Source organism: Chinchilla lanigera, unplaced genomic scaffold, assembly GCF_000276665.1.
Source record: "Chinchilla lanigera isolate Chin_1 unplaced genomic scaffold, ChiLan1.0 scaffold00059, whole genome shotgun sequence".
NCBI classification, from domain to species: domain Eukaryota; kingdom Metazoa; phylum Chordata; class Mammalia; order Rodentia; family Chinchillidae; genus Chinchilla; species Chinchilla lanigera.
Window position 1 is genome coordinate 118801 of NW_004955460.1, and position 24673 is coordinate 143473.

General features: G+C 42.7%; 1 protein-coding gene across 1 annotated transcript in view; it reads right to left on the bottom strand.

The window, feature by feature from the left end:
- Positions 1-10276: 10276 nt before the first annotated feature.
- Positions 10277-24673, bottom strand: part of Blvra (biliverdin reductase A) — a 38269-nt gene continuing 23872 nt past the window's right edge. The window contains exons 4-8 of the mRNA XM_005397710.2: positions 22774-22893; positions 21217-21314; positions 15598-15705; positions 13336-13507; positions 10277-10641 (exon numbers count right to left, since the gene is read on the bottom strand). Coding sequence (XP_005397767.1) covers positions 10383-10641; positions 13336-13507; positions 15598-15705; positions 21217-21314; positions 22774-22893 — 757 coding nt within the window. The 3' untranslated portion in view covers positions 10277-10382. The remainder of the gene's footprint in view (positions 10642-13335; positions 13508-15597; positions 15706-21216; positions 21315-22773; positions 22894-24673) is intronic.

The window sequence follows — 24673 nt, forward strand, 5'->3', positions numbered from 1 at the left end:
TTCAGAGGTTCACAGGAGTAGAGTTATAGTCCTGTGAAAATGGAATCATTTCTCATGTAGGGTTTTTATAGCTTGTGTGCCTTGAGGATGGATAGAATGGCTCCTCTGGAACTGGGAATAAAAGAACTTTAAAAATGTCCCTTTGGTGTCTCTTGTAATGAATGGCAGCAGCCTGACTGGGAAGAAAGACTACCTCTTGGGGTTGTATTGTTTTTGTAGCTAGCAAGCCATCTTCTATTCTAGATTGCATGGGCATATAGCCCCAGAAGGGCATATTTGGGACACTCGACCTTCACACTGACACATCAGAGCAGCTGTAAAGAAGTCCCATTGGCCTCAATTATGGAGATAGTTCTGGAGAGTGTTTTAGAAAAGTTAAAATAGAGTAACTGAATTTGTCCATGACATCCAGGGTCACCCAGGGTTCCCAGATGACTGTAGAGAGAGGCATTGTAGGTTGCCCCGGGTCCCTTTTTACCTCTTGTTTTGGAGTGGGAGATGAGGATTTTGACTGGTGTAGCCTCTCAGTCAGTCCTCCAGTGCTGTGAGTCAGGCACATCAACCCCTGGCACGTGGAACAGGGCCTGGGCAGTGGCTTTCTACAGTCACAGGCTCATTTTCCAGTCTTCTTGCATTTAAAGCAGGTACCACTTTTACGGTTTTGGGTTCTCCCTTAGAGGACTTGTGTTTAAAGCACTGCCAACTGTGACAGCTATAGTTTTTGCCTGTCTTTCTTCTGCTGCCCTTCTTTTTTTATCTGCTTCTCAGTCCTGATTGTTGGACAAGAAAAGGTCATGTCCAGCAATTCATCGGGTTTTGGAAGCCCATCTGTAAACCTATCGCTAACCTCTGGTAGAGTTCTTGAGTATTTACTGCCTGTTATAAAGCGGATGTGGAGGACTCCCCAAAGGGTGGTTTTTATTAATCCAGTGGGAGAGACCCACACTCACTGAGGTGGGGATTTGAGGATGGATTCATCAGTGCTACCAACTTTTTTTCAAGCTCCACTCTAAGTACTCTAGTTTCTGGGCTTTTCCAGAGGAAAAGAAAGCCATAAAAACTGCCACGTAAGGACTTGCACACCACCATCCTTGCCTTTTGCAGAAATAGTCTAACTGAAAAACAGTATCATAATCGAGGTAGCCATTCTGTACCCAGCTCTTGCCATTTTTTAGTTCACACTGAAACCAAACTGTATTGCAGCAGTAGAGAAGTTATTCCTTCTTCAGATTGGTATCGTCAAATTGTTTCCAATTTTGAAGGCTATGACCTAATGGCAAAGTTGCTAGGATCGGTGGGATGCTTTTCAGGATGTTTCCCATGGCACATCTTGAAATCTGTGGAAAGAAAACACTAAGTCTGGGGTCCTTCAGAGGGTACGCCCTGCAGAAGGAGGCAGACCTATGAGGTCACAAAGTGTCATTTGTGAGAAAGAACCACTAAACAGATGTCTCTGTCCAAGGTGGTACCTATGCCTACTGTGTATTTTTTTCCTTATCCTTAGAATTCGCCATACTGTTCCCCACTGATTCCTTATGCTTTGCTACTTTGTTTAAAGCAGTAGCGGTAGAAATGCCTAAGGGAGTCATTCTTGTCATTATTGTGACTGATGTGAAGAGAGAATTCAAATTGTTGGGGACCACTAGAAAGTGGCTCTGAGCAGGATTTAATATTAACCAACTGGCTTTCCATGTTTACTTGGAAGTTGTCTGAAGCTTAGGCACCTTGTCTGACACCATAAGGCCATGGGTGAAGACGTTTCCCTCCAATCTGAATTAATTACAAGGAGACTGCAGCTACAGTCCCCACACTCCTACAATAAATAGCAACCTAAAGATAAGGTAGGGGCTGGGGATTTAGCTCAGCGGCAAAAGCGCCTGCCTGGCAAGCGCAAGGTCGTGAGTTCGGTTCCCGGTACCGGAGAAAAACCAAAAAAAAATAAAAATAAATAAAGATAAGGTAGTTCTCCTGATTGACATAATTTACTATTTGGAAAAATTCTCCCAAGGTCCTGCGAGATTCCCGTGTTTTCTTGAGTATCCTCTCCCTTTGTTTAAAAACCAAATAAATACGGGCTGCCAAGAGCAGTCTTTGGCTAATTCAGAGAATGCTGAACCTGTAAGAGAGTTAGTCCCTCCTGGAGCCCTAAAATCATTGCCATTGTCTCATTTATTTAAGCCTTCACTGTCCACTCGCTTGGGAGATTGCAGGCCTGATCAGCCTGCAATAACTTAGGGTTATTTAACCTGGTTTTCAATGTTGAATAACCTTTTTACAGTTGCCTCTGTTTCACATTTCAACAAGACAACCATAACGTACTCTGCAACTGTGCAGCCTCAGATGCGTTACCTTATACTACTGTGGGGTTAGTGTTTACATTTTATGCTTTTTATTGGGAGGAAATTCTTCCTAGCAACTGTTCTCACAATATAATGATTTATAAATTTGTCTGACATCTAAATGAGTAGGGCCCCAAATCCGGAACCAGGAAGTAAACTTCTCTCTTAAGGTCCCACATCATATTTTTGCCGTGTACTTCTTTAACTTTGCTTAACCTATGCCTCTCACTGATGCCTTCTCATTTTTTTCCTTTGCTGAGAGTTAATGTACTCAGCAGGCTGAGCTGATGTCCCCATCTCTTCTTTGAAAAAGCTCCCTGGTCCCTATCCAATGATCAATACAGAGTCTGCACGCTACTCTCATGACTCGCCTTCTCAAAGAATTTTTCTACTTAAAATTTTCGAAGGGGACCTAGTTACATCTGCATTTCCTTTGACCTCACTCCTCTTGAAACTCAGTTGAGTTCTTCAGGGAATCCTTGATTAGGTCATCTTTACTCAATCTCATGCTCTTAGCACCCAGATATTTTTCCCTGTGTAAAAATTTCTACATTTGCGATTTTATACTTAGTTGTGGGATTCTTTAATTAACGTTTGTTCTTCCCCATCATGCAGTTATTAGGTTTTTACCATCCCAGAGACTGGGAGACCAAGGCATCATCTTCCTAGTGATTACATTTTAAGTAGATGGCTGCAGGTGCTTCAGAAAGACATTTCTGGACTAAAGAGTATTTATACCTCAAAGGGGCAGAAAACTAGCACTGTAGGTTTTCTAAAGTAGAAGATCAGAGTCTGCAGTCAAGAAGCAAGTGAAGCGTAGTCAAGGGGAATGGAACATCAACTCTGTTATAGTCAACCATGTTTCACCATTTTTGCAGATTTCAAGTAAAATAATCTCTAAAGTCTAAGTAGAAGGATTTCATGACCCAGGGATGATCTAATTGAACATGAGAAGATGCTGGTATGAATGAGTGAAGGGAGAAGATGAGCAAAAAGTTCCTTAAAGAAAGAGGATATAATCTGCTTCCATGGTTTCCCATTATACCCTCTCATCTGTGGCCCTGAAAATAGCATCATGTTTGGTAGTTAAGGAAGAGATATTGGAAGCAGGAGGTACTTGTATTTTACCCCCTTGTACTGACTTTTACCCAACTCTGACGTGCTGACTGCACAATCCCAGCCCCCATCCTGGAAATCCCAGGGACTGGGGCGAGTGGATTGTCTGCAGCAAATCCACAATGCACTGCAGTCCGAGAGCAGAGAAGACTGGAGAGAAAAGTCAGATTTAGCCAATGGAACAAACACACAACGTAGTCGTAATGGGCATGGAGAAGTAAAGCGTGTGGGTGTGTGCACTGTGGACTCAGACATGTGGACCCCAAGTGGAGACAGCGCCTCTGATCTGTTCTCTTCCCCACTGACCTAGTGGGCATGGGTGGGCCATGCCTCACCACAAAATCTGTTCTGCAGTTCCTTTGGAGAGAATTCCCAAAGATCCGAAGAGATTGTACTGACATCTCCTAAAAGTCTCTTCTGTTTCACTGACAGCTTTAAAAGATCATCTTCTCTGGCTGTAAAATGGTGCATGGCATTTTTGACGTTATTTGTCATCCAGAAGACGATCTTTGTGAGAATTGGAAAGACTTTTAAGAGGCAAGAACATGGGATCTGTACAACAGACTTTAATTATGGGACTTTTCTAACCAAAGGTTACTACGACAAACACACTGAAATTAAGAGTATCTGGATGGATTTAGGTTGATCACAAAAGGAAAATAAATCTACACCAAAGGGCTTTTTAAAGTGTTAACATCTTTTTAAAAAAAAACTCTTATTTGGATTTGCCATTTCCAAAAGTAAAAATCAGCAGCGGTTTTCCAGTCATACCCAGGGACACAGGAAAGATACAAAAAAAAAAGAAAGAAAAGAAAATAGAAAATATAATCCAGTTGAAAGGGCCCCTTTAGCTCAAATCCAGGACAATTCGAGTGTATTTTTATACTGTGAACTGCATGTGACACACATTCACTACTCTGGTACCACGACCGTGTGCTCAAAATAAATCCCTTGAAGGGGAAACATTGGATAAACTGCTAGAAAATAAACTGTTGCTGCATGGGTGTTTTGACAGGGGAACTATTCGGAGCGCAATTGCTCCCTCTTCTGGCCAAAGGAGGAATTGCGGCAGAAAGTTACAAAGGAAAAGTGGAAAGCACGCTGAAGAGAAAGGGAGGGGAGCACCGCGGCGCGCGGAGTGGGAGCAGCGCGAGTCAGAGGGCAGACAGGAGGCACCGGCTTGGCTGCACGGAGCGGGAGCCGCGGCGGGCTTCAGGCGCTGTCGGGCTCCCAGACCTCGGCTCAACAGGGCCGGCACAGGCGGCTGGCGTTGAGGCTGCAGCTCCGGCGGCCGCCAGGTGCTTCCTGCGCGACCCGGGCGCCAGCACCGCTCCCCGTGGACAGCGCGCGCCCCGCCCACCACCACCCAAGGGAGGAAGGGCGGGAACCGACAGCTGGGCTCGGCAGGCCCCGCCTATCACTCGAGGCCCATGTTGAATCCCTCCAGATAGAAGCTGGAGGAGCTGCCCAAGCGCACGCTGAGTACATTGGCAATATCCCCCTGCTGAGGTCTGCACCGCACCGGGCTGGTCACAGACATGGAGTGGAGCTGCTGCTGGCCCTGAGCTCGGTGTCAGCCCCGGATGGAAGGGCCCGAGTACCTGAGGACAGAGGCGATGTCTGGCCCCCTGCATTCTGTGCTCCAGGTGCCATGCTAGGTGCTTGGTCAGACATCTAAGACCTTTCAGAACCATTCATTTCACAGAGGAAGAAACGGAGCCCTGGAGCAGAAAGATGAATCACCGCAGTACCCGTGCTGCTTAGCAAAGGGGCAGGAGGCCAGCACAGCCTGTCTGGCACCCAAGCCCAAACTCAGCCCGGAAGCTTCTCTGGCCTCTGCCTGCCTGGAGCCAGACAACACTTCCTGCAGTGCACGGCAGTGGCTGTGCTCTTTGTGATCTGGAGGGTACAGCTGGCTGAGCCTGATGGCGGCCCAGCTGCAATGACAGGATGTAACAGCGCGACTGTGAGGCTGGAAAGAGCTACATTAGAACCACCCTCCAGGACTGGCCCAGAAGCTGGAGGCGGTGTCCAGCTATCCCCAGGTGACTATGTTTATCCCTTTTTCAAAGATAGGGTGACTAAATGCATTTGGAGTTGTTTCTTCATCTTTTATTCTGTGCCACTGATCCATGGCACATGCCAGTGTCATGCTGTTTTTATCATGGTAGCTTTGTAGTATAATTTCTAGTCAGAGACTGTGATCCCCCCCGGCCTTTCCTTTGTTGCCAGAATTACTTTTGCTATTCTAAGTCTTCCTGGTTCCCAATGAGTTTTAGGTGTGTTTTTTCTAGTTCTGTGAAGTATGCTGGTGGTATTTTGATTGGGATTGCATTAAATCTGTGTAATAGTTTTGGGAGTAAGGCCATTTTCACTATATTGATTTTGCTTATCCAAGAACAAGGGATATCTTTCCATTTTCTGATATCCTCTTTAATCTCCTTTTTCAGAGTACCATAGTTTTCAATGTAAAGTTATTTTACTTCCTAGTTAAACTGATTCCTAAGTATTTTATTTTTTCAGTGTTAATGTGAAACTTGTTTCTCTCTAATGAGTTTGTTGTTTGTGTAAGAATGCTGCTGACTTTTGAGTGTTGGGTTTGTATCCTGCTACATTACTGCATTTTGTTATTAAATCTAGGAGTCTTTTGGTGGGTTTTGGGGGTCTTCTATGTAGAGTATCTTGTCATCTGCAAATAATAATAACTTAACTTCTTCCTTTCATATATTTATTCCTTTTATTTCTTCTCTTGTGTAATTGCTCTGGCTAATGCTTCCAGAACTATATTGAGTAGGTCTAGTGATAAAGGGCATCCTTGTCATATTCCTGACTTTACAGTGAAAGGTTTCAGTTTGGGGCCATTTACTATGATGTCAGTTGGTTTGTCATAAATGGCTTTAATTTGAGATGAAGACCATCTATTCCAATTTTCTGTAGGGTTTTCTATCATGAATGAATGTTGGACTCTGTTAAGTGCTTTTTTGTTAATTTATTAAGATGATCATGTGGTTTTTGTCCTTGGTTCTGCTAGTGTGGTGCATTACATTTATTGATTTGCATATGTTGAACCATCCCTGCATCCCTGGGATGATTCCTACTTGGTCATGGTGTATAATATTCTGGATGATTTGCTGCACTATTTGCCAGTATGTCTTATTGAGGATTTCTGCATCTGTGTTTATTAAGGAGAGTAGCCTGCAGTGCTGTTTTTGGATTAGATTCTTCTCAGGTTTTGGTATCAGAGTAATACTTGCTTCCAGGCTTGACTTTGGAAGTATTGCTTCCGTTTAATTTCATCAAAGAGTTTGAGGAGTAGTTGTGTGCTATCTTCTCTAAATTTCTCGTAGAATTGAACAGTGAATCTATCAGGACCTGGGCTTTTCCTTGTTGTTAGTTTTTTTATTATTATTACTTCTTCAATTTCATTGACTGGTATTGAGTATTTAGGGTTTTTAAATCTTGATTTAGCTTTGGTAATTCATATGTATCTATGAATCTGTCCATTTCTTGAGTTTTCCATCTTATTGGAGTATAGTTTCTCAAAGCAAGTATTGGTCTGTATTTCTCCAGGGTCTATTGTGATTTTGCCCTTTTCATTCCTAATTGGATGAATTTTTATTTGTTTTGTGTTGAGGCTTATAAACTGCTTATGGTAAGGAGCTTTATTACTAGTATTGATACCTCTTTAGGAAATGACTACTTTTCAGAGATTTTTTTAGGTGAAACTGTTTTTTTACTTTCGAGTCTGCCCCAGAATTCTGCCTTTTCAATTTATTAGGGATGAAAATTTGCTGCCTATTTGGCCTAGCACCCAGTTCTTTGGTACTAAACTACAGTACTGTGTATGACACACAGACAATCTAGGTATTGGCATACAAGGAAAGCAATTGCTCACAACTATGTCACCTTGGCTAAAGTAGTACAATCAGTAATAACAATGGCATCCAGGGACTAGGGATTTAGCTCAGCGGCACAGCACCTGCCTGGCAAGTGCAAGGTCGTGAGTTTGATTCCCAGTACTGAAAAAACAAAACAACAACAACAACAACAACAACAAAAAACAATGGCATCTGGAAAATGACAAACTGTGCTATTAGTTTATCACCTTTAACCATAGCTACAAAATTTATAATTATATAACAAAATCTAAGACAAATCAGAAAAGCAAATATCCACTCGACAGAGCAATTCTACCCTAAAGGAGAAAATATAAAAGGGATAAGAGGAAAAAAATAGAGAAAGAAAAGAAGAAAAAAAAGAGGCTATCGTGGCATTCCTCGTGATAGCCCACCTTGCTTTCACAAGTGAATACTTTTATCTTGCTTTTTCCTCCTTTCCTCAGCCCAAACTTGCTCTACAGAGCCAGTTTTTCCCTTATTCTTCACTTTTACTTTTTTCAAATAAACAAAAAGAGAAAGAGATTCGAAGCAAGGCTGAAGGAAGATTACTCAAACCTTGGGAAACTGGTGAAGAAGACAGTTCAGAAGAAGAGCTCAGATGCATGCTGGATAATCCCAGCAAGCCTGTGGTTGGATTAGGGTGGGATGCTAGATACTCCCAGTAAGCCTGCAGCAGGATTGGGATGGGAATCCACTGTTAGTACTTTCAAATCCACAGACGTTCGGGCTGATCCTGGCCTCTGGTCACTGGGTTGGGGCCTGGGTCATTTAGCTTATCAGACTGGATGTTTCTTGCCTGACCACAGCTCCTTGACCCTGGGTATCTTCCGTGTTGTCCCTCACCCACTGTGGGTTTTTAACACTGGGAGCCCTAAAATGAAGCCAAACCATAGCTGCTGAGTCCCTGGTTCAGTTGGCCTTTCCCTAAAGTAGCATCTGACCAACCACCCTCTCCAGGGGACACAGCAGTGGGTTGGACTGGAGTGCTCACGAGCTGCTGCAGCACACAACATTCACTTCACTGGTGTGTTTCTCCCCGGAGGCCTCTGGAGTCACCCACTTTCACTGTGTCTCTGTAGATTCAATCTTCCTTTCTCATACCATGAGCCAGGAAGCAAGTGCAGATTGCCCCTTCCGTTTTCTGTATTGTGGGCTGTCTCTTCACTTTCGCTATGGGCTCCAATTTTCCCTTCAGATTCTTCCTGGATCCCAGGGATCCACCTCCCTCTTTTTCTTCCTCAACTTTTTATTTTCCAATAACAATGGGAATTGTTACTGGATTTCCATCCTGGATTCTGAATCCTGGAGAGATTGATTTGTTACTGCTTACCATTCTGCCATCTTCCCAGAAGTCTCATACTTCCTTTTAATAATGTTCCATCCACTGTCTTGCTTTAGGGGATAAAATGCTGGCTGGTTCCTTATTGAGGTCTCTTACTTACTGAGATCTCTATTGCAATAAAGTAAATGTTTTCAATACTTTAACGAGTGATGGTTTTCTATGATACCTACTCCCTCTCCAAATATCAAATAAGACCACTCTGCTTTTGAAACAGCAGAGTTTTAAACCGAAATAGGAGAGGGGATTTGCTGCAGTTGAGTAATTATGTTCAGTATTAACCTCCTTCTAGCTGCCACAGCACGAGTGCGTGTGTGTGCACAAACACACACACACTATTCCCTCACCCCATGGCACACGTCACGGGGGCAATACAAAAAGGAACCCAGCTGACCCATATTTATTACAAACTATTTTGCATGGCAAATAAGACAGTAACTTTAAAAACTTTTTTTAGGTTTTAAATTAATAGGCTTTCCACTTTTACCTTGAAGTACCATGGTGAGAGAATTAAAGAACCAGCAATCATAAATAGAATTATCTTCCAACATTGACCTCACAGCTTCTGAAATGGTCCAGTGTCATAATAGCAAATGGGAAATAAGCAAATCCATGAGGGGTATGTATAGCAGCAAGAAATCTAGCACAGGATTTGAAGAAAATGCAGGAGAAATGAGAGAAAGCTACCTGACACTCAGCAGCCACTGACACTCAGCTCAGTCTCGGCAGGGGAGGCACACTCGTGTCCCTTAGCTGGCTGCCTCCTCCTTGTCTGAGGTCTCACCTGTGCCCAGCAGCTTTCGGAGTGCTTTCCCTCACCCACAAAGGTGACCATGCCCCTCCTCTATTAACTGCCAATCTTCAGAGCCCTTGCACTACCTGGTAAGTCACACCCCAGCTCTTGTATCCATTCCTGAGGTTTCCCTCACAATTGGACTTGCTCTCTAGAATTCTCGTCTCAAGACTCCATGTTCTAGGGGCTGGGGATTTAGCTCAGCGGCACAGCGCCTGCCTGGCAAGCGCAAGGTCGTGAGTTCGATTCCCGGTGCCGGAAAAAATAAATAAAAAAAAAATATTAAAAAAGACTCCATGTTTTAGAAACTCTATTTCCAAGACACTCTCCAGGCTGCTTCCTGCTTGCAACTTAGCGCTCATGCCAGCCCTCTGCTGGGGAACAGCTTCCCCTGGCCTCCCCCAGTGTGTGGCTGGTTCCCTTTTGACATGGTGTGTTACTTGGGGCAGTCGTGTCATCTTCCCAGCCATTAGTTATCCAGTGAATGTTTGTGGAAGACAGTAACATTCTTTAAAGTGGGGAAGAGACTCCAAAGCAGTATTGTGAGGGTTCAGAACATGGGTAGTCTTAAAAGTCCACTTCTATTTACTGCCTGAATGACTTCAAACAAGGTTTTCCAGTACATCAAAAGAAATGGGAGTGGTCATCCCCATCTGCTATGGCTGCTGAGAAGAAATCAGGCACAGAAAGCACTTAGCTCATCTCCACCAAGGTAAGTTCCTTCCTCACCCCCACTGTACAAGCTCAGCCCACAATACCACACCCAACACAGCTCTTAACAGCAAGCAAGTCCTGTGTACCCAATGTGTTTAATTGGAAGAACAGAATTAAAGGTCAACGCCCGATGAAACCCACACTCCGTTCCCCTCTGGGAGGCACCATGCCGCTTCCTCCTCTTACTTCTTCGGGTGGCAGATCTTCTGGATTTCTTCTGCCAGTGTCAGGCAGTGCAGGATGCGCTTCTTTTCAGCAGCCAGCTCCTTCTCAGAGACCTGGCCCAAGAGTTTCTGGACAAATATATTTTGGTCTTTCAGGAAAATGTTCTTATTGATGCCCACATTTGGGATATTCTCTAGGGACCCAGATTTGAAATGGAAGCTTAAATATCTGTTGCGTTTCATGCCAGGTCCTTTCTCTTCAATCCACAACAGCGGACTGCAAAGACAAAAGAATTGCAAGGTTGAGATATCACATGCGAGTGCAAATGCGTGCTTGCTGGCATCTGGGACCCCGTTTTGTGCCCAATTTTCTGGAAGCTGTGGCTCAGTGTGGCAGCCTGGTGGCATCTGAGGCCTGCCATTTCCCAGTGTCCAGGAGTGACTTTTTCCAACTTTACTGTGAAGCCGTCCTTTATTTTCGCCATCAGGCAAAGAAATTCATAGAATGACTTTTGTGCCAATACCAGTTTGTCATTGAGAAGTTTTTACTCTGTATTTTAAGAGTCCCTTAGGGGATCCACAGAGGTAGTGAAGGAATCATCTGAATTGTATATGAAGTGTTAATTCCATGTGTGTGTGTGTGTGTGTGTGTGTGTGTGTGTCTTGGAGGTTTCCTAGAGTTCTCTGATCAGATTCTTAAGGAGTCCCTGCCAGAAAATACCCACTGCAGTCAACACAGCACCTCCCTTTCCATTTCAGATTTCCCCCTCAGGCATACATTTGCGCTCATACAAATCTCAAATCCAAGCAGGATACTTTCCCTTCTCTGTGGTCCTTTCTCTAAGTTGTTGCTTTCTTATTAGCATATAACAGCTGATATCTGCTCATGGGAAGCTGTAAAATTTTCTCCTGAGTAGATTTTGACCTAAAGTACAGAGTTTCCTTGAATATTATGAGAGACAAAAATATAAAATCTGCTCTTGTTATTTATTTCACAGTGCTAGGGTTCAAACCCAACACTTTTACTCTATAACCAAGTGCTTTACCACTTGACTACATCCCCAGTCTTGCTCTTCTGAACATATTCTATTTTTTTTTTAATTTTTTTTCTGATACCGGGAATTGAACTCACAACCTCACGCTTGCCAGACAAGCGCTGTGCCACTGAGCTAAATCCCCAGCCCCCTATTCTGAACATATTCTAAAAACTTCATAGTATTAAAAAGGTTTTATTGTATTAAGACCTCTTAAAATGAAAAAAAAAGATAGATTCTTCTTCTTAAAGCATCTGCAGTTCAACACCCTTTTTTCAAACATCTATCTATATTATATGGCATATAAACTATAAAGCTACAATTTTAAAATTATGTTTCTTCTGCTTATTTTAAATGTTTGTGATCTTATAGATGTTACTATAATCAGTTGTATACATATATTATGTAATTTATTTAATAATTTATCACTGTCAAATATCTAAGCTCCTTCCAATTTTTGAATTAATGTGGGTATCCTACATTCAACATCCTCACATATGTAAACACACCTATGTATTCTTCCCTTCTTAGAGCAAAATGCTAGGAATGAAATGACTTGATTTTGCCCCCTGGTTACTTCTCTTTGCTTTTCCCTCCCTTTTTTTTCCCCATAGGCATAAGCCAGGATCAAGGAGGTAATGTGGTTGGATTGTTGAGCTTAGTGGTAGAGCTCTCAGCAGGAATAGGAATGGTGTTAAACCCTAAGCAAATATCACCGTGAGGCTTAGCAAGTTTTCCATGCTGAAAGTGACCATAAAGATTCATGAGTGCTTAAAGCTCACCAGTAAGTCAAAAAACATCAGGGCTGGGGATTGAGCTCAGCGGCACAGCACCTGCCTGGCAAGCGCAAGGTCGTGAGTTCCATTCCCGGTATCAGAAAAAAACAAAACAAAAAAAAAAAAAAAAAACATCCTGTTCAGGTCATGCAAAGAATTCAGGAAATTTGTAGCTAAATTGATAAGTAAAATTAATATTAGTTTTACTTATTTTACTTCCCTTAGTGACAAATCAATTAACTAAAATTTTTATTCTGACTGAAATTTTAAAAATGAATTATTAATGCAAACTATCAAAACGTTGGGTTAAAGTCACCTGAAAAATCAATTCCCATGATTAGTTTTTTAAAAGCTCACAGTACAGCCTTGCAAATGTTCCAGAATGTAATGACAAAGAATTTGGGGTCACTTGGCTGGGTAGTTTTGAAACAGGGTCTTGCCAGGTAGCTTGGGCTCATCTCAAACTCATTCTATAGCCCAGGTTGGCTTCTAGTTCATAATCCTCTTGTCTCAGACTCCTGAGTGCTGGGATTACGGATGTGTCCACCACTCTCAGTCTAAGGTTAATTTTAATGCAGCTTATTCACTGTTTTATTTCAATGCTGGATAAAAATAAATTTGAGGTATTCCAAATACTGTGATCCACCCATGAAAATTTCTCATGTTCTTGCAAGCCACACAGAATCTTGGGGTTCAAGGCAGTGCGGAATGACACGATGTTTCATGCATGTCTACTTCCTTATCAGCAAAAGTAAATGACAGCTAGGCCTGGTGGCCCACAGTGTAATGCCAGCTACTTGAGAGGATGAGGTGAGAGGATTGCTTGAGCCTGACTGAGTAGGAGCCTGCCTGGGCAGCACAGGGAGAATCCATATCAAAAACAAATGAACCCGCTCATGTTAACTGTCATGTGACACGGGCAAGCTGCTTTGCCGTGGAAGCAACTATTTACCAATGGCAAATGGCTGATGTGGGTCTCCTTTACCTCGCAGCATGGCTGGACCAGAAAATCAGACAATGTCAGTGACATCTCAGCTGTCTTCAGAAGCAGCCAGCTCTTTTGGGGTGGAAGCCAGACTGTGGGCCCTCAGGGACATTCTGCACTCACCCCCGTGGACACCGGAGGGTGTCCTAACAATTCCAGGGTCCCTCATGACTTACCATTTGTTCTGAGTCTCCAGGGACACGGTCATTTTCACATACTGCTCTTCCTTCCGCTCATCCAGGGTGGCAGACACAACAGAAAGCTCCCCAAAGAGAGAGACCAGCCAGGTCAGGCGAGAGATGCCGCTGAAGGCAGGGAAGCCGAATCGCTCTTCTTCCAGGGGGCCAGCTGCAGGGAACCACAGAGGGCATGGGCTTGGGGAAGAAGGGGCAGCTGAGGAAGAGCAGCCCCAGTGCCATGGGAGGACAGGGCTGGGAGACGCTGCCCCACAGGGTGTGCATGAGCATTGCTAGTACTGAGGACAGTCTAGAAGGCTAAGTGGAATCTCTCACAAAGGTGTCTCCCTTTCACCTGCTTTATTAAATTCCATTTTAGACAAATAAGGAATTTTCCTGGCAAGTGTAGTCAATCCCAGCAAAAATAATAAAAAGTTCCAAGATTCTAATATGTTCTTTAGATTCACGTACACATACAAGGTGTGATTGAAAAATATGGTGTATGTTTAAATGAAAAATAATTCATTACAGTAAAAGACACCTTGCCATTAATCCCCTCGCTTAGGACACACATCCCATCATTCTTAACACTTTCTGAAGCGGTTCTGGAGTCATTGTTTTGTAAGTGTGCATAGATGTGCTGTTCTGGCTGCCTCAATGTCCTGGATCGGGTCAGAACATTTTCCCTTGCATGGCCACCTGTACCTTGGGGAAGAGGCACCAGTCACACGGTGCCAGATCCAGTGAATAAGCTGTATTTGGACTCACCACAATGCTTTTATGAGACTTCCTTTCCCTCGGGTGGCACTGGGCCAGCAGCATTTGCCATATTTTTTTTATCACACCTCAAATCTGATTTTATATGCTTATATGCATAAATGACAATAAAGTGAAGGAAGGCATCGTGGTAGCTGGAAAGGTGCATACAACTGAAATTCCTTCAAGCTAGTTCAATATCAGAAAATTGATCCAGTGTGAAGTGTTTTCTCAGGCTTCATAATCTGGTGTGTAAAAAAAATACACTCAAAGGAGTGTCCCTCTGAGAAATCTGGTCACATATAGCTCTCCTGTGCACCTAGCCCAAATCTTACACATAACCAAAATTTAGATAAATGCACATTTACTTCAGTGCATTACACACCAGACACATTTTAAGACTGAAATTAACTTAAAACAATGACCATGTTCTATACAAAAAAAGACAGAAGTAAAATGAGTGAAATTCCTAGAATCTAAATGTCAAACTTAGTAAACAATCTCTTGGGTTATCTATGATGTGCTCTAGTGCTCTGAACAGAATACTGGTCAGCCACCAAAAGCCCATAGTCACACTTTAACCAGGCTCTGACACCTGAGTGCCATGTGACTTGATGAAGCCACTCCCTTCTATGAACTTCAGTTTCACTGCCTGTACCACGAGGGTGATAACTACCCACTTTACAGGACTGTCTGCCCTAGGAATTATCATTGATAATGTATGTCACCTTCATAGCACAGTTCCTTGTACAGGTTAATCGTTATTGCTTATTGCCACAAAACTTACATCGTTTTCAAAGATAACAACTTCTTGAAATGAGGTTGTACTGTATTTTCTACAAACGCATAAAGAGATAAAGTGGCCATAACACTCAACAATGCCCAGCCACATACAGGTCTACTTTCTGTAATGAAAACCCTCAGGAAAGGTGACCCTAAGACAAAAGATGTCATCTAAAGTGACCACAACAACGGAGGACTCCAGCATGCTCATTTCCTGTCGCTAGTGGAGCTGCTCAAGAATGACCACCATGAAGCAATCGGCCAAATACACGTTGCTTTTAACACCATGGCAGTAGCTTCTGTCCTTGCATCTTCCTGGAGGAGAAAAGGAACTATGTATATTCTATTTGTTCTCAAGATGTATAGAAATGTCCTCCTCTCCAAGAACCCACCGCCCATGCCATTTAAAGGAATTTTCACATAAAACCTGCTGTAGAAAAATAATCTCCAACTGTTAATATTTTATGAGGGAAACTTCTGCCTAATAGATTGGTGCACAAGGAAAAGATGCCTGAGATCTAATACATATTTTACCTAAGATCCAAACAAGTGAATCTCACTTAAGGAAAAAATCAAATACATATTTTCATTGTCCATAGAAGCATGGAAACAGTAAAATTGGCCCCGACTCAGTAGGTCTCTAGCAGAAGTGGATCCACGCTAGGAAAGAGGGTGGCTGGTCTCCGACCTCACCTGTAGCCTGCAGTCCTGCACACAACTGACCTGTGAAGAGAAGGGACCCTTTCAGCAGATCTTTCCCCACCACTTCTTTTTTCAGGAATGCAAACTCCTCCATCAAGAGTTCCACATGCTCTTCATGCAAGACTTTTCCTGTCATGACAAAAATGGAATGAAGAACCAGTCACCACCAGATGTGTCCAGCTGTGCACCCTAAAGGCTACATCTGTCTTCCTCTAGCACAAGACACATAGCAATTACAATGCCATGGGCAGGTGCCAGAATGACACACACACAGTGAAGGTGACCCTGGCTCTCTGCTTGTAACAGAAATGAAAATCTATGATGGTTTCCACCAGTCCCCAAAGGCAAGTTGGTATCAAAGACATGCCTGAGGCAGCAGGGTGTTGAGTTATATTCTTAACAGCAGGGGGCAGTGCAAGACAAAAATAATCTAAGTCATGCAAAGAAGAAAAGTACCTGTATGGACTAAGGATAGGACCTAACAAGATTCTTCACTCAAGAGATTGGCACAACCAGATGATTATAAAACGATCCTCCCTTCAAAGAAGAGAAGGCCTTAACATTCATAAATGTAATCTTGGATTCTTTAAGGAAGCTGTAAAAAATGTTTTGACCTGGAAGCTTTTTCCTAGCCAGGCTGGAATTATCATAAAAATACTACAAATATGTTGTGATTAAGTGTGAAGTGTAGTGATTATGTGTTTCACTGAAAACAGAATCATGACTCCTTAGGAGATGTTCCTGGGGCAGATACACACACACACACACACACACACACACACACACACACAGAGAGAGCAAAGGGAGCTTTGGGGTATAAACAGAAACTTTCTGACACAAAATGGCTTTGTAAGAGCTAAGTGGCACAACATGATTTGCAATAGTAGAATAGAAGCTTCTCCTCCTATAGTTAGTTTTTCCCAAGCATCTGAGGGCCCCCTTGACGTCTAGAAAACTAGACTGTATCTGGGGAGCCAGCATTCTCTCCAGCAGTCTTTCCATATTTGTGATTATTAGAGAAGCTTTTGTCTTTCAACTAGCTGCATCTGTGGTTTTCTGTCACCCAGTGTTATATTTTGACAAATACATATGGCGACCACAATACATGTGCACACATGCATAAATGATATGCAATATTCCTAGATTGGTTCATTGAAGAGACCTAAAAGCACAAGAGACATGGGGGACATAAACACACCTAGCATCCAAGTCTTAGCATCAAAACACCGGTACCTACTGGGAAATTAGTGATCCCAGGGCTGAGGCTGAGAATGTACAAGAGGAGCCCACTTTTGTGCCAAAGCCACTTTGTGCCAGAAAATAAATATTCAAAGAATAAAGGATGTTGCAGGCCCAATCTGAATTGCATACCAGAGTGAATACTAAAATAAAGTCACAGATTACAACCCACTGAATAAAAACAGGAAGGCAGGAGTCTGTGAAAGGTGAATCATTAGAAAAGTGAAGAGATTGCATATTCACCTAGTTTCAGACCCCCTCCCCACAAAGTAATCGTTTAGTTACAAAGATAAAATGGGACTTTCGGTGGAAAAGCCTGGCAGACATCACCTTCGTGAAGCAGTATCACCAGTAACGGGGCAAATTAAAGCTGGACACCACCTCACAGAATGTAATGTGAGAAACACACTGCATTGCTTCTCTGGTTCTCCCTGGAAAAAAGGCCCATCCCATATCCAATCATGAAGAAACACGCAGACTTAATGACATTCTACAATGGAACTAACGTGCACCTCCAGAACTGCAACTTCCTTTGGTATTTAACCTTGGAAAATGTACCTTTTCTGTTGTTGATAAACATCTTTGAAAGAAACTGCTCAAAGGAAGGAACAACTGGGATGAGGGAAAGAAGAAAAAAGAAAGAAGGAATGCAAAATATAAATATACATGAATAGCTGTGATGACTGTATTGCTGATGTCTGAGGATGTATTGAAATGAACAGTTAATGCTTACAATTTTTTATGTTCTGATCGATTGTGCATGCTTGTGTCTGGTGGTCTGAGCAACTGATTTAAAGGTAACAATATGCACTGGAATGACAATGGTGAACTCCCGCCATCTTGTCTAGTGAAGCTCTGTATTATCTCTAATGTTTTATCGAAGAATTATTTTCCTATTCTCTTTAATGGTTTGAGCAATCATTCATTCTTACATCTGGTAATCTGAGCAATGTAATTGAGGATAGCGATGTGTAATGTAACAACCACTGTTGATTCGTAATATTTTGTCTTGAGACCCTGTACCACTTTGAATGTTCTTGCTTTGATTTGTTTATGTTCATGAGACTGGTATGCTTCTACTGTTCTGTTTTTTGTTTGCTTGCTTCTCATTTACTACTCTCTTAAAAAAAAAATCTTTATAACTTCTAGAGCCTGTATAAGCGATACATCAAATGCTTCATACTTTACATTCACCATTCTTTTACTATTGGACTCCAAATTTACTATATTTTGCTCTTATAAATAATGTTATTGTGAATACGTACATACAAAAAGCTTTCTACATATTTCAGTACAATAACGTTTACAAAAGCTCTAAATATTTTAAGGTTCTCTGATACATATTTTGACTTCCCAGACTGTTTATTTAATAGGGTTGCATTTACACCCTTCGAATTACTCTGCATCAGTATTCCATTTTAGGTCAAATTTGATCAGTTCCACTTTGATTGCACTTGCCCTTCTTAAAAAAACAATCATGCAGTATAGGTGTATCTAGTAATGACAGTGTGAGTTAATAAAAGAGACCCCCAAATTTATCACATTAACCATTTTTAAGTTAATAATGTTAATTATCTTCACATTGCTGTGCAACAGATTTCTACAACTTTTCTACTCTGCGAAACTGAAACGCTGCACGTTTAGCAACCCTCCCTTCTTCCCCTGCCCACCGCACCCTCACACTCACTACTCTAATTTCTATTTCTGTGTTTGACGACTTTACATTCCTCACACAAGTAAAATCATATAGCATTTGTCTTATTTGTAATTGTTTTGCTTCACTTAGAATAATGGCCTTAAGGTTCACCCATGTGATGTAATTACTTCTTTTTTAAGGCTGCATAATATTTTGCTGTATGTACAAACTAATTTTCTTCAGCCCTTAATCCATTAATGGGCATTTCTTGCCTCTTCTTCTTGGCTATTCTGATCAATGCTTTTATATAAATGTGCAAATGCCTCTTGAAAATCTTCCTTTCAATTCTTTTTTGCCATATACCCACATAATTCTATTTTTAATTTTCTGAAGACTCTCCATGTTTTGCACAGTGGCTGCATTGTTTAACATTCCCATTATTCCCATTATCAAGTGTTCCAATTTCTCCAAATCCTCATCAACACTGGTTTTGTGGCTATTGACAGTGACTATCATAACACATATGAATGGCATCCCCTTGCAGTTTGGGTTTGCATTTCTTGAATGATTAGTGATGTTGAGCATCCTTTCATGTGTGTGTCTGCCACTAATATAACTTTTTTTGTTAAATTTTGTTCAACAACAGTGATGGATGTGGTGGTCCATACCTGTAATCCGTACACTCAGGAGAGCTGAGGTAGGAGGATTACTGTGAGTTTGAGGCCACCCTGAGCTAAACAGTGAGATCATGCTTCAAAAAGCCAAAAAGCGAACAAAAAACAAACAAACAAAAGAGATCAAGTCAAGAGGATCACTGCAAGTTTGAGGCCAGCTTGGACTATATAGTGAGCCCTATTTCAAAAACAAAAAAAAGAACGTAAAAGAAAACAATAAAAACCCAGAGAACAATGATGCTATAGCATTTACCCATTTCTTAATCGGGTTATTTGACTTGCTCATGAGCTGTAGAGTTCCTTAGATATTCTAGATATTACCTGCTTCTCAAAGATGTGATTTGCAAATATCTTCACCCATACCATTGCCTTTTCACTCTTTTTAATGGTTTTTTATGCATAGGTGTTTTACTGTAGCCCATTTGCATTTTTTCTGTGCTTTTAGTTTCATACCCAAGAAATCATGAAGGGCAGTCTCTTTATATATGATGCTGAGACAATTGGATGTTCACATGCAGAAGAATAAAACTAGACCCCCATCTCTTACCAGTTACAATAAGCAACTCAAAATGGATTGAAGACTGCACTTTAAGAGTTGAACCTATGAAGCTACTAGAAGAAAACTTAGGAGAAGGCTTCATGATATACGACTGGGAAAGAATTTCTTGAATAAGACCACAAAAGCACAGGCAAGAAAAGCAAGAATAGACAAGTGGCGTTAGATCAAACAGGGTAGCTTCTGCACAGCATAACATCAATAGAGTGAAGGGACAACGTACAGACTGGGAGAGTCTTACCTAATACACTGTTGGTGGGAATGTAAACAGCACAACCATTATGGAAAACACTATGGACAGTCCTCTAACTATTACAAAACAAAATTATTACATAATCCAACAAGCTCACTATTGGGATATACACAGTGGGATACTCTTCACCCTTTTTTTTTTTTTTTTTTTTCCTTTTTGAGACAGGGTCTCACTATGCAGTTCAGGCTGGCCTTGGGCTCACTTTGTAGCCAAGGCTGGTCTCGAACTCACAACCATCCTCCTGCCTCAGCCTTCCAAGTGCTGAGATTACAGGTGTGTGCCACCATGCCCCACTCCACCTCCCACTTGATAGTCATGCTATCAGTGTTGGATTCTAATTTCTACCTCACATGTTGCAGCCATGTTTTATTAGCTCAATGGCCTTGCATGAATTACTTAGCATCTTTGAGCTATGGTTCTCTATACATAAGCTACAGAAAAATCCCTGCTGCTACATCGGGTTTGAATATCACTTGTCCCTACCAACTGTTGATGCTTAGTCCCAAAGTAGGAGTGTTGGGAGGTGGGGCCTCGTGGGAGGTGTCTGAGTCCTGTGAGTGGATAAAACCTCACATGAGCGAGTTCTGGCTCTCACAGAATAGAATCAGCTCTGGTAAGAGTTCACCCCTTCTCTCTTTGATTGTGCCAACCTTTCTTTCTCTTTTCTGCATGCATGGAGCAGCCCTCACCAAAAGCCACTGAGAAGCCCCCTGATCTGAAACTTCTGGCCTCTAGAACTCTGAACTAAGTAAACCTCTTTTCTTTATAAATTACCCCGACTCAGGTATTCTGTTATAGCAACAGAAAGTAGACTGGAATACCCAGGGCCAAGGGTTCTTAGGATTCAAAATATGAAGTGCTTAAAACAGTTTCCAAGTTCCTGACATATAGCACACATTTATGTGTCATTCCCTTCATGAAACAATAAAAGGTATGATGTCTATACAATTACTCAGACTGGGGCATTTTTCCATTAACAAAATCAGTGTCATGTGTTCTGACCCTAGCACAAGTAGAAATGAATCTATATTTTTTCATTACAGGAGTAGATAATAAGCCTTGGTCAAAGGTCTGCAAAGCCCACTCACCCCTCTGCCTACCTTGTACCCCTCCATGTGTGCTACAGCATGGGCTGGGAAGGAATTAGGAGTCCAGAACACGAGGTTAGCCAGGGTAGTGTGTCTGAAATGGGGTTAGGACTGAAAAGACATAAGAAAGAAGCAAGCCCGGAGCAGAAACCCTTTGGAAGAGGTTCTGCTCAGACAGACAGAGCACACATCACCTTTCTGCTCAGCCAGGGCCCACAGCTCCTGAGCTGCCACCAGAGACAGTGTCATGGGGTACTCGACAAGGACGTGCTTGCCAGCGCTGAGGAACTGCCTGTGGGAAAAGAGCAAAGTACAGAGAAAGAACACTTGGAATAAGCTTCACTAAGACACTCAGCGGCGGAGAACAGGAGTCTGTGTGCGCAGGCGTCAGGATGAAGGCGGATGACTTGGAGGAAGAGTCCCACCTCATGTTATTCTGCACTCTCCCGTGACGGAACAATGTTCTAGTTACATATTAATCTGAATATTCATCCAGTTATTTTTTTCAACTAAGTGCTATTTACTCCTATTTACCAGTTACTCTAGAAAATTAACGAATTAACAAATAAATTATTTGTTACTACTTAAAGACTACAGATCCCATGGCAGTTAGTGCTGACTGCAGCAGTCTGACAGATTTCACCAGTGACAAGTGAATTGGGTCTCTAAAGATGAGGAGGAGCTTTGCAAGGGCAACTCTTAGTAGCAGGTGCAAGGGCTTGGGCATTTTGTGGGGCTTTGTCTATTTGCAAATTTCTGTGTGGCATGGGAGTCGGCTGCAGAGATTGGAGGAAACAGGGCTGTAAGGGCAGCTGGGGACCAACTGCAAAAGACCTAGACTGTTGTCGGGAGTCTGGGTTTATGATCTTGACAAGAGGGTACAAGCACTTATGAGCAGAGAGTTACACGATTGCTTTTTATTTTAAAGAAACCTACTCTGGTGCAAGGAGAGTTTTTATCCACTCCAGAGCTAGACTGATGAACAGTGGGGTCCCCTCTGGCCACAGCAAGGTGGTGGCAGCTGTGGCCTAGTGTGAGAACCTGGAGGAGAAGCCATGACTTGCCCCCGGCTCACTCTTCCTTGCTGGTGCCAGGTCCCCCTGGTGCTCCTCCTCCTGCATCAGAGCCCAGCAGATGCTAGAGGAGCTCTGGGCTTCACATTCAGGAGGTGGGAACGGGCCACTGCTTTCCCCTGCTGTTCTACAAAGTGTCATCCTGTCTTCAATGACACAACTATGCCCTGGTGCACTTACCTCATGAAAAATCATATCCTAATAAAAGGACTATCAGAGACAGTCCACAACATTGAAAGTGCAAAGGTCAAATGTTGGGACTCCATACCCTAAGTTGTGTCACAAGGAGGTAGCTCTGTTCAAACGTCTCTTACTGAGTTTTTCACACACAAAAAGATATAATTCTTAACGTTTCTAATATTTCAAACTATAGTATATTAAATAAATAAATGTTTACCTATGATTTTCATTTCCATAGAAATAACTGACAATAAGAATGTTTGTAATATTTTGACCATTACTTTCAAACTTTTTAGCAGTACTGGGGATCAAACCCAGGGCTTTGCACATGCTAGACACGTACTCCACCACGGCACTACACTCCTCCCTGATAACAAGTTTTAAAGCCATAGAGTGATCAGAATTTCCCCCTTGACTACCAACATCTATGTGAATGTCTTGAGCTTGTGCGGTCATTTTCACCCACGCAAGGCAAAGATAGTAGCAGGAAAAACCTACCGGATGTGGTCCTCGTGACTGGCACTTTCACTGCAGATGTAGGCAACCTCAACGTCCTGGCGGGAGAGAGCGTCTTCCATAGAAATCTGCTGAACTCCATCAATGTTCCCAAGCTCCCGTCTATTTCTCAGTAACAACAACAAATGGAATGCAAAAGTAGGCAGAGGGGAAGGAGAAATAAAAATGATTAAGATGCAACCTGTATATGCACCAGTTCCCCAAAGTGAATGTGTTTACTGTGTATGGCTAATATTTAGAAATTTTAAAAGTAGCTAACAAGTGAGCATCATCCTTCCTCCCTCCTCCCAACAGTGTCCCAGTGATCAGCTTTTGGAAATAAAGAAATTAATCTCTCTCCCCTTTCCGAGGTACTTTCCATTGCAGAGTGAGGAAAAAAGCCTCAGGGCTGAGGTCAGGGGACATGGCAGCAAATGCCAGCACTGCCACTCACAGCCTGGAGGACCTGAGTCTTTGAAAGATTTCTCTGAAATAAGAACAATGTGTTTTTATCTCATGAGTAGTGATTGCTATGTCACTTTCAGTTCCAAGTCCTTGGCCCCACACTGTGATAAAGAAACCTAATCCAAATGCAATAGTGGACATGCCTGGGCTCCAAACTGCCAGTTCACATACTTCCAGGCCAAGGGACCCTCAAGGGGAAGATGCGGCTCCCTGTCTCCTGCACAGCTGAGCTAGCCAAGTCCAGCGAGACATGACTGCCACAGCTGTATAGAACAGCCAAAGCTATGGCAACTGTACCATGCCGCAGTGCTGAGGATGGGGAATGGAGGTTACACACAGTGGTCACAGCAGCATGGTGCAGCCAGCAGGAGGCTGCAGCCAACAGCAGCTGCAGTAGGCAGGGGACACTGGGGAAGATGGGTTCCCAAAGGACAGTGTGCTTGGTTCCTAGCACCGCTTTACTCATCGATTTGACCAATATTTTGTATTTGCCTGCAGTATGCCAGGCACCATAGGAAAAATCATGGCAAATAAATTAAAATTCTCACCTTCCAAAGAGCTCACATTCTGGTAGAGGAAAAACTAGACATGATGTTCTGGGAAGCAGGGGTGGTAAAGTACACAATTCATAGGGCAGTGGTGGCAAAACTTTTAGAGCTTTCAATGACACAAACAGCCCGCAGTAGCTCTCATACCGTAGGTCCGGCACCACTGGTCTAGTGTTTCCAAACAGGCTTTCTGGGGAGGTGGTTGAACCTAGCAAGTCTGCCATGGGGATCAGGGATGCAGTCATGCATGTAAGGGTCTGAGCTGGGTGTCTGGGTGTTCCTCGTGTGTCCAGCTTGGCAGCCCACTGGCAGAAAACTGGGGCTCCAAGAGAAAAAAAAGTCCCACCTTACCCCTAAGACCCAGTGCTGAGCACAACTCAGCTTCCAACAGGGGTGCAGGAGAGTGCACTAGCTCACAAAAACTGAGGAATCTTCCAAGGAGAGGACTGGCCTGAGCAAACTCCATCCCTTCTGGGGCTTCCTCACGTCTTAAAGCCCACTTTCAATCCTTAAGACAGGGGCTGGGCTTTGAGACAACAGAGTGGAAGAAAGTGCTCTCAGGAATTAAAATATATTAAAAAAAACTACATTGACCATCACAATAGCTATTTATGCATTACAAAAATAATTACCTGCTATCTCAAGCACTAGGAAATAGCAGTTTGCCTAAACTGCTCACAGCACATCTCCACACTCAGTCCAGCATTTGTTGGGATGGAGCTCACAATGAATATTGATAAATGACGTTACACAGGATTAGGTTGGAGAATGGGGTGTGTGCGTGCCCGTGTGTGGGCGCACATGCACAGACTCTGTGTGTGTATATGTGTATGTAGGTGAGATTTGAGTATAGGACAGGGAAAAAGAAACAGGGTAATAAATTTAGTTTT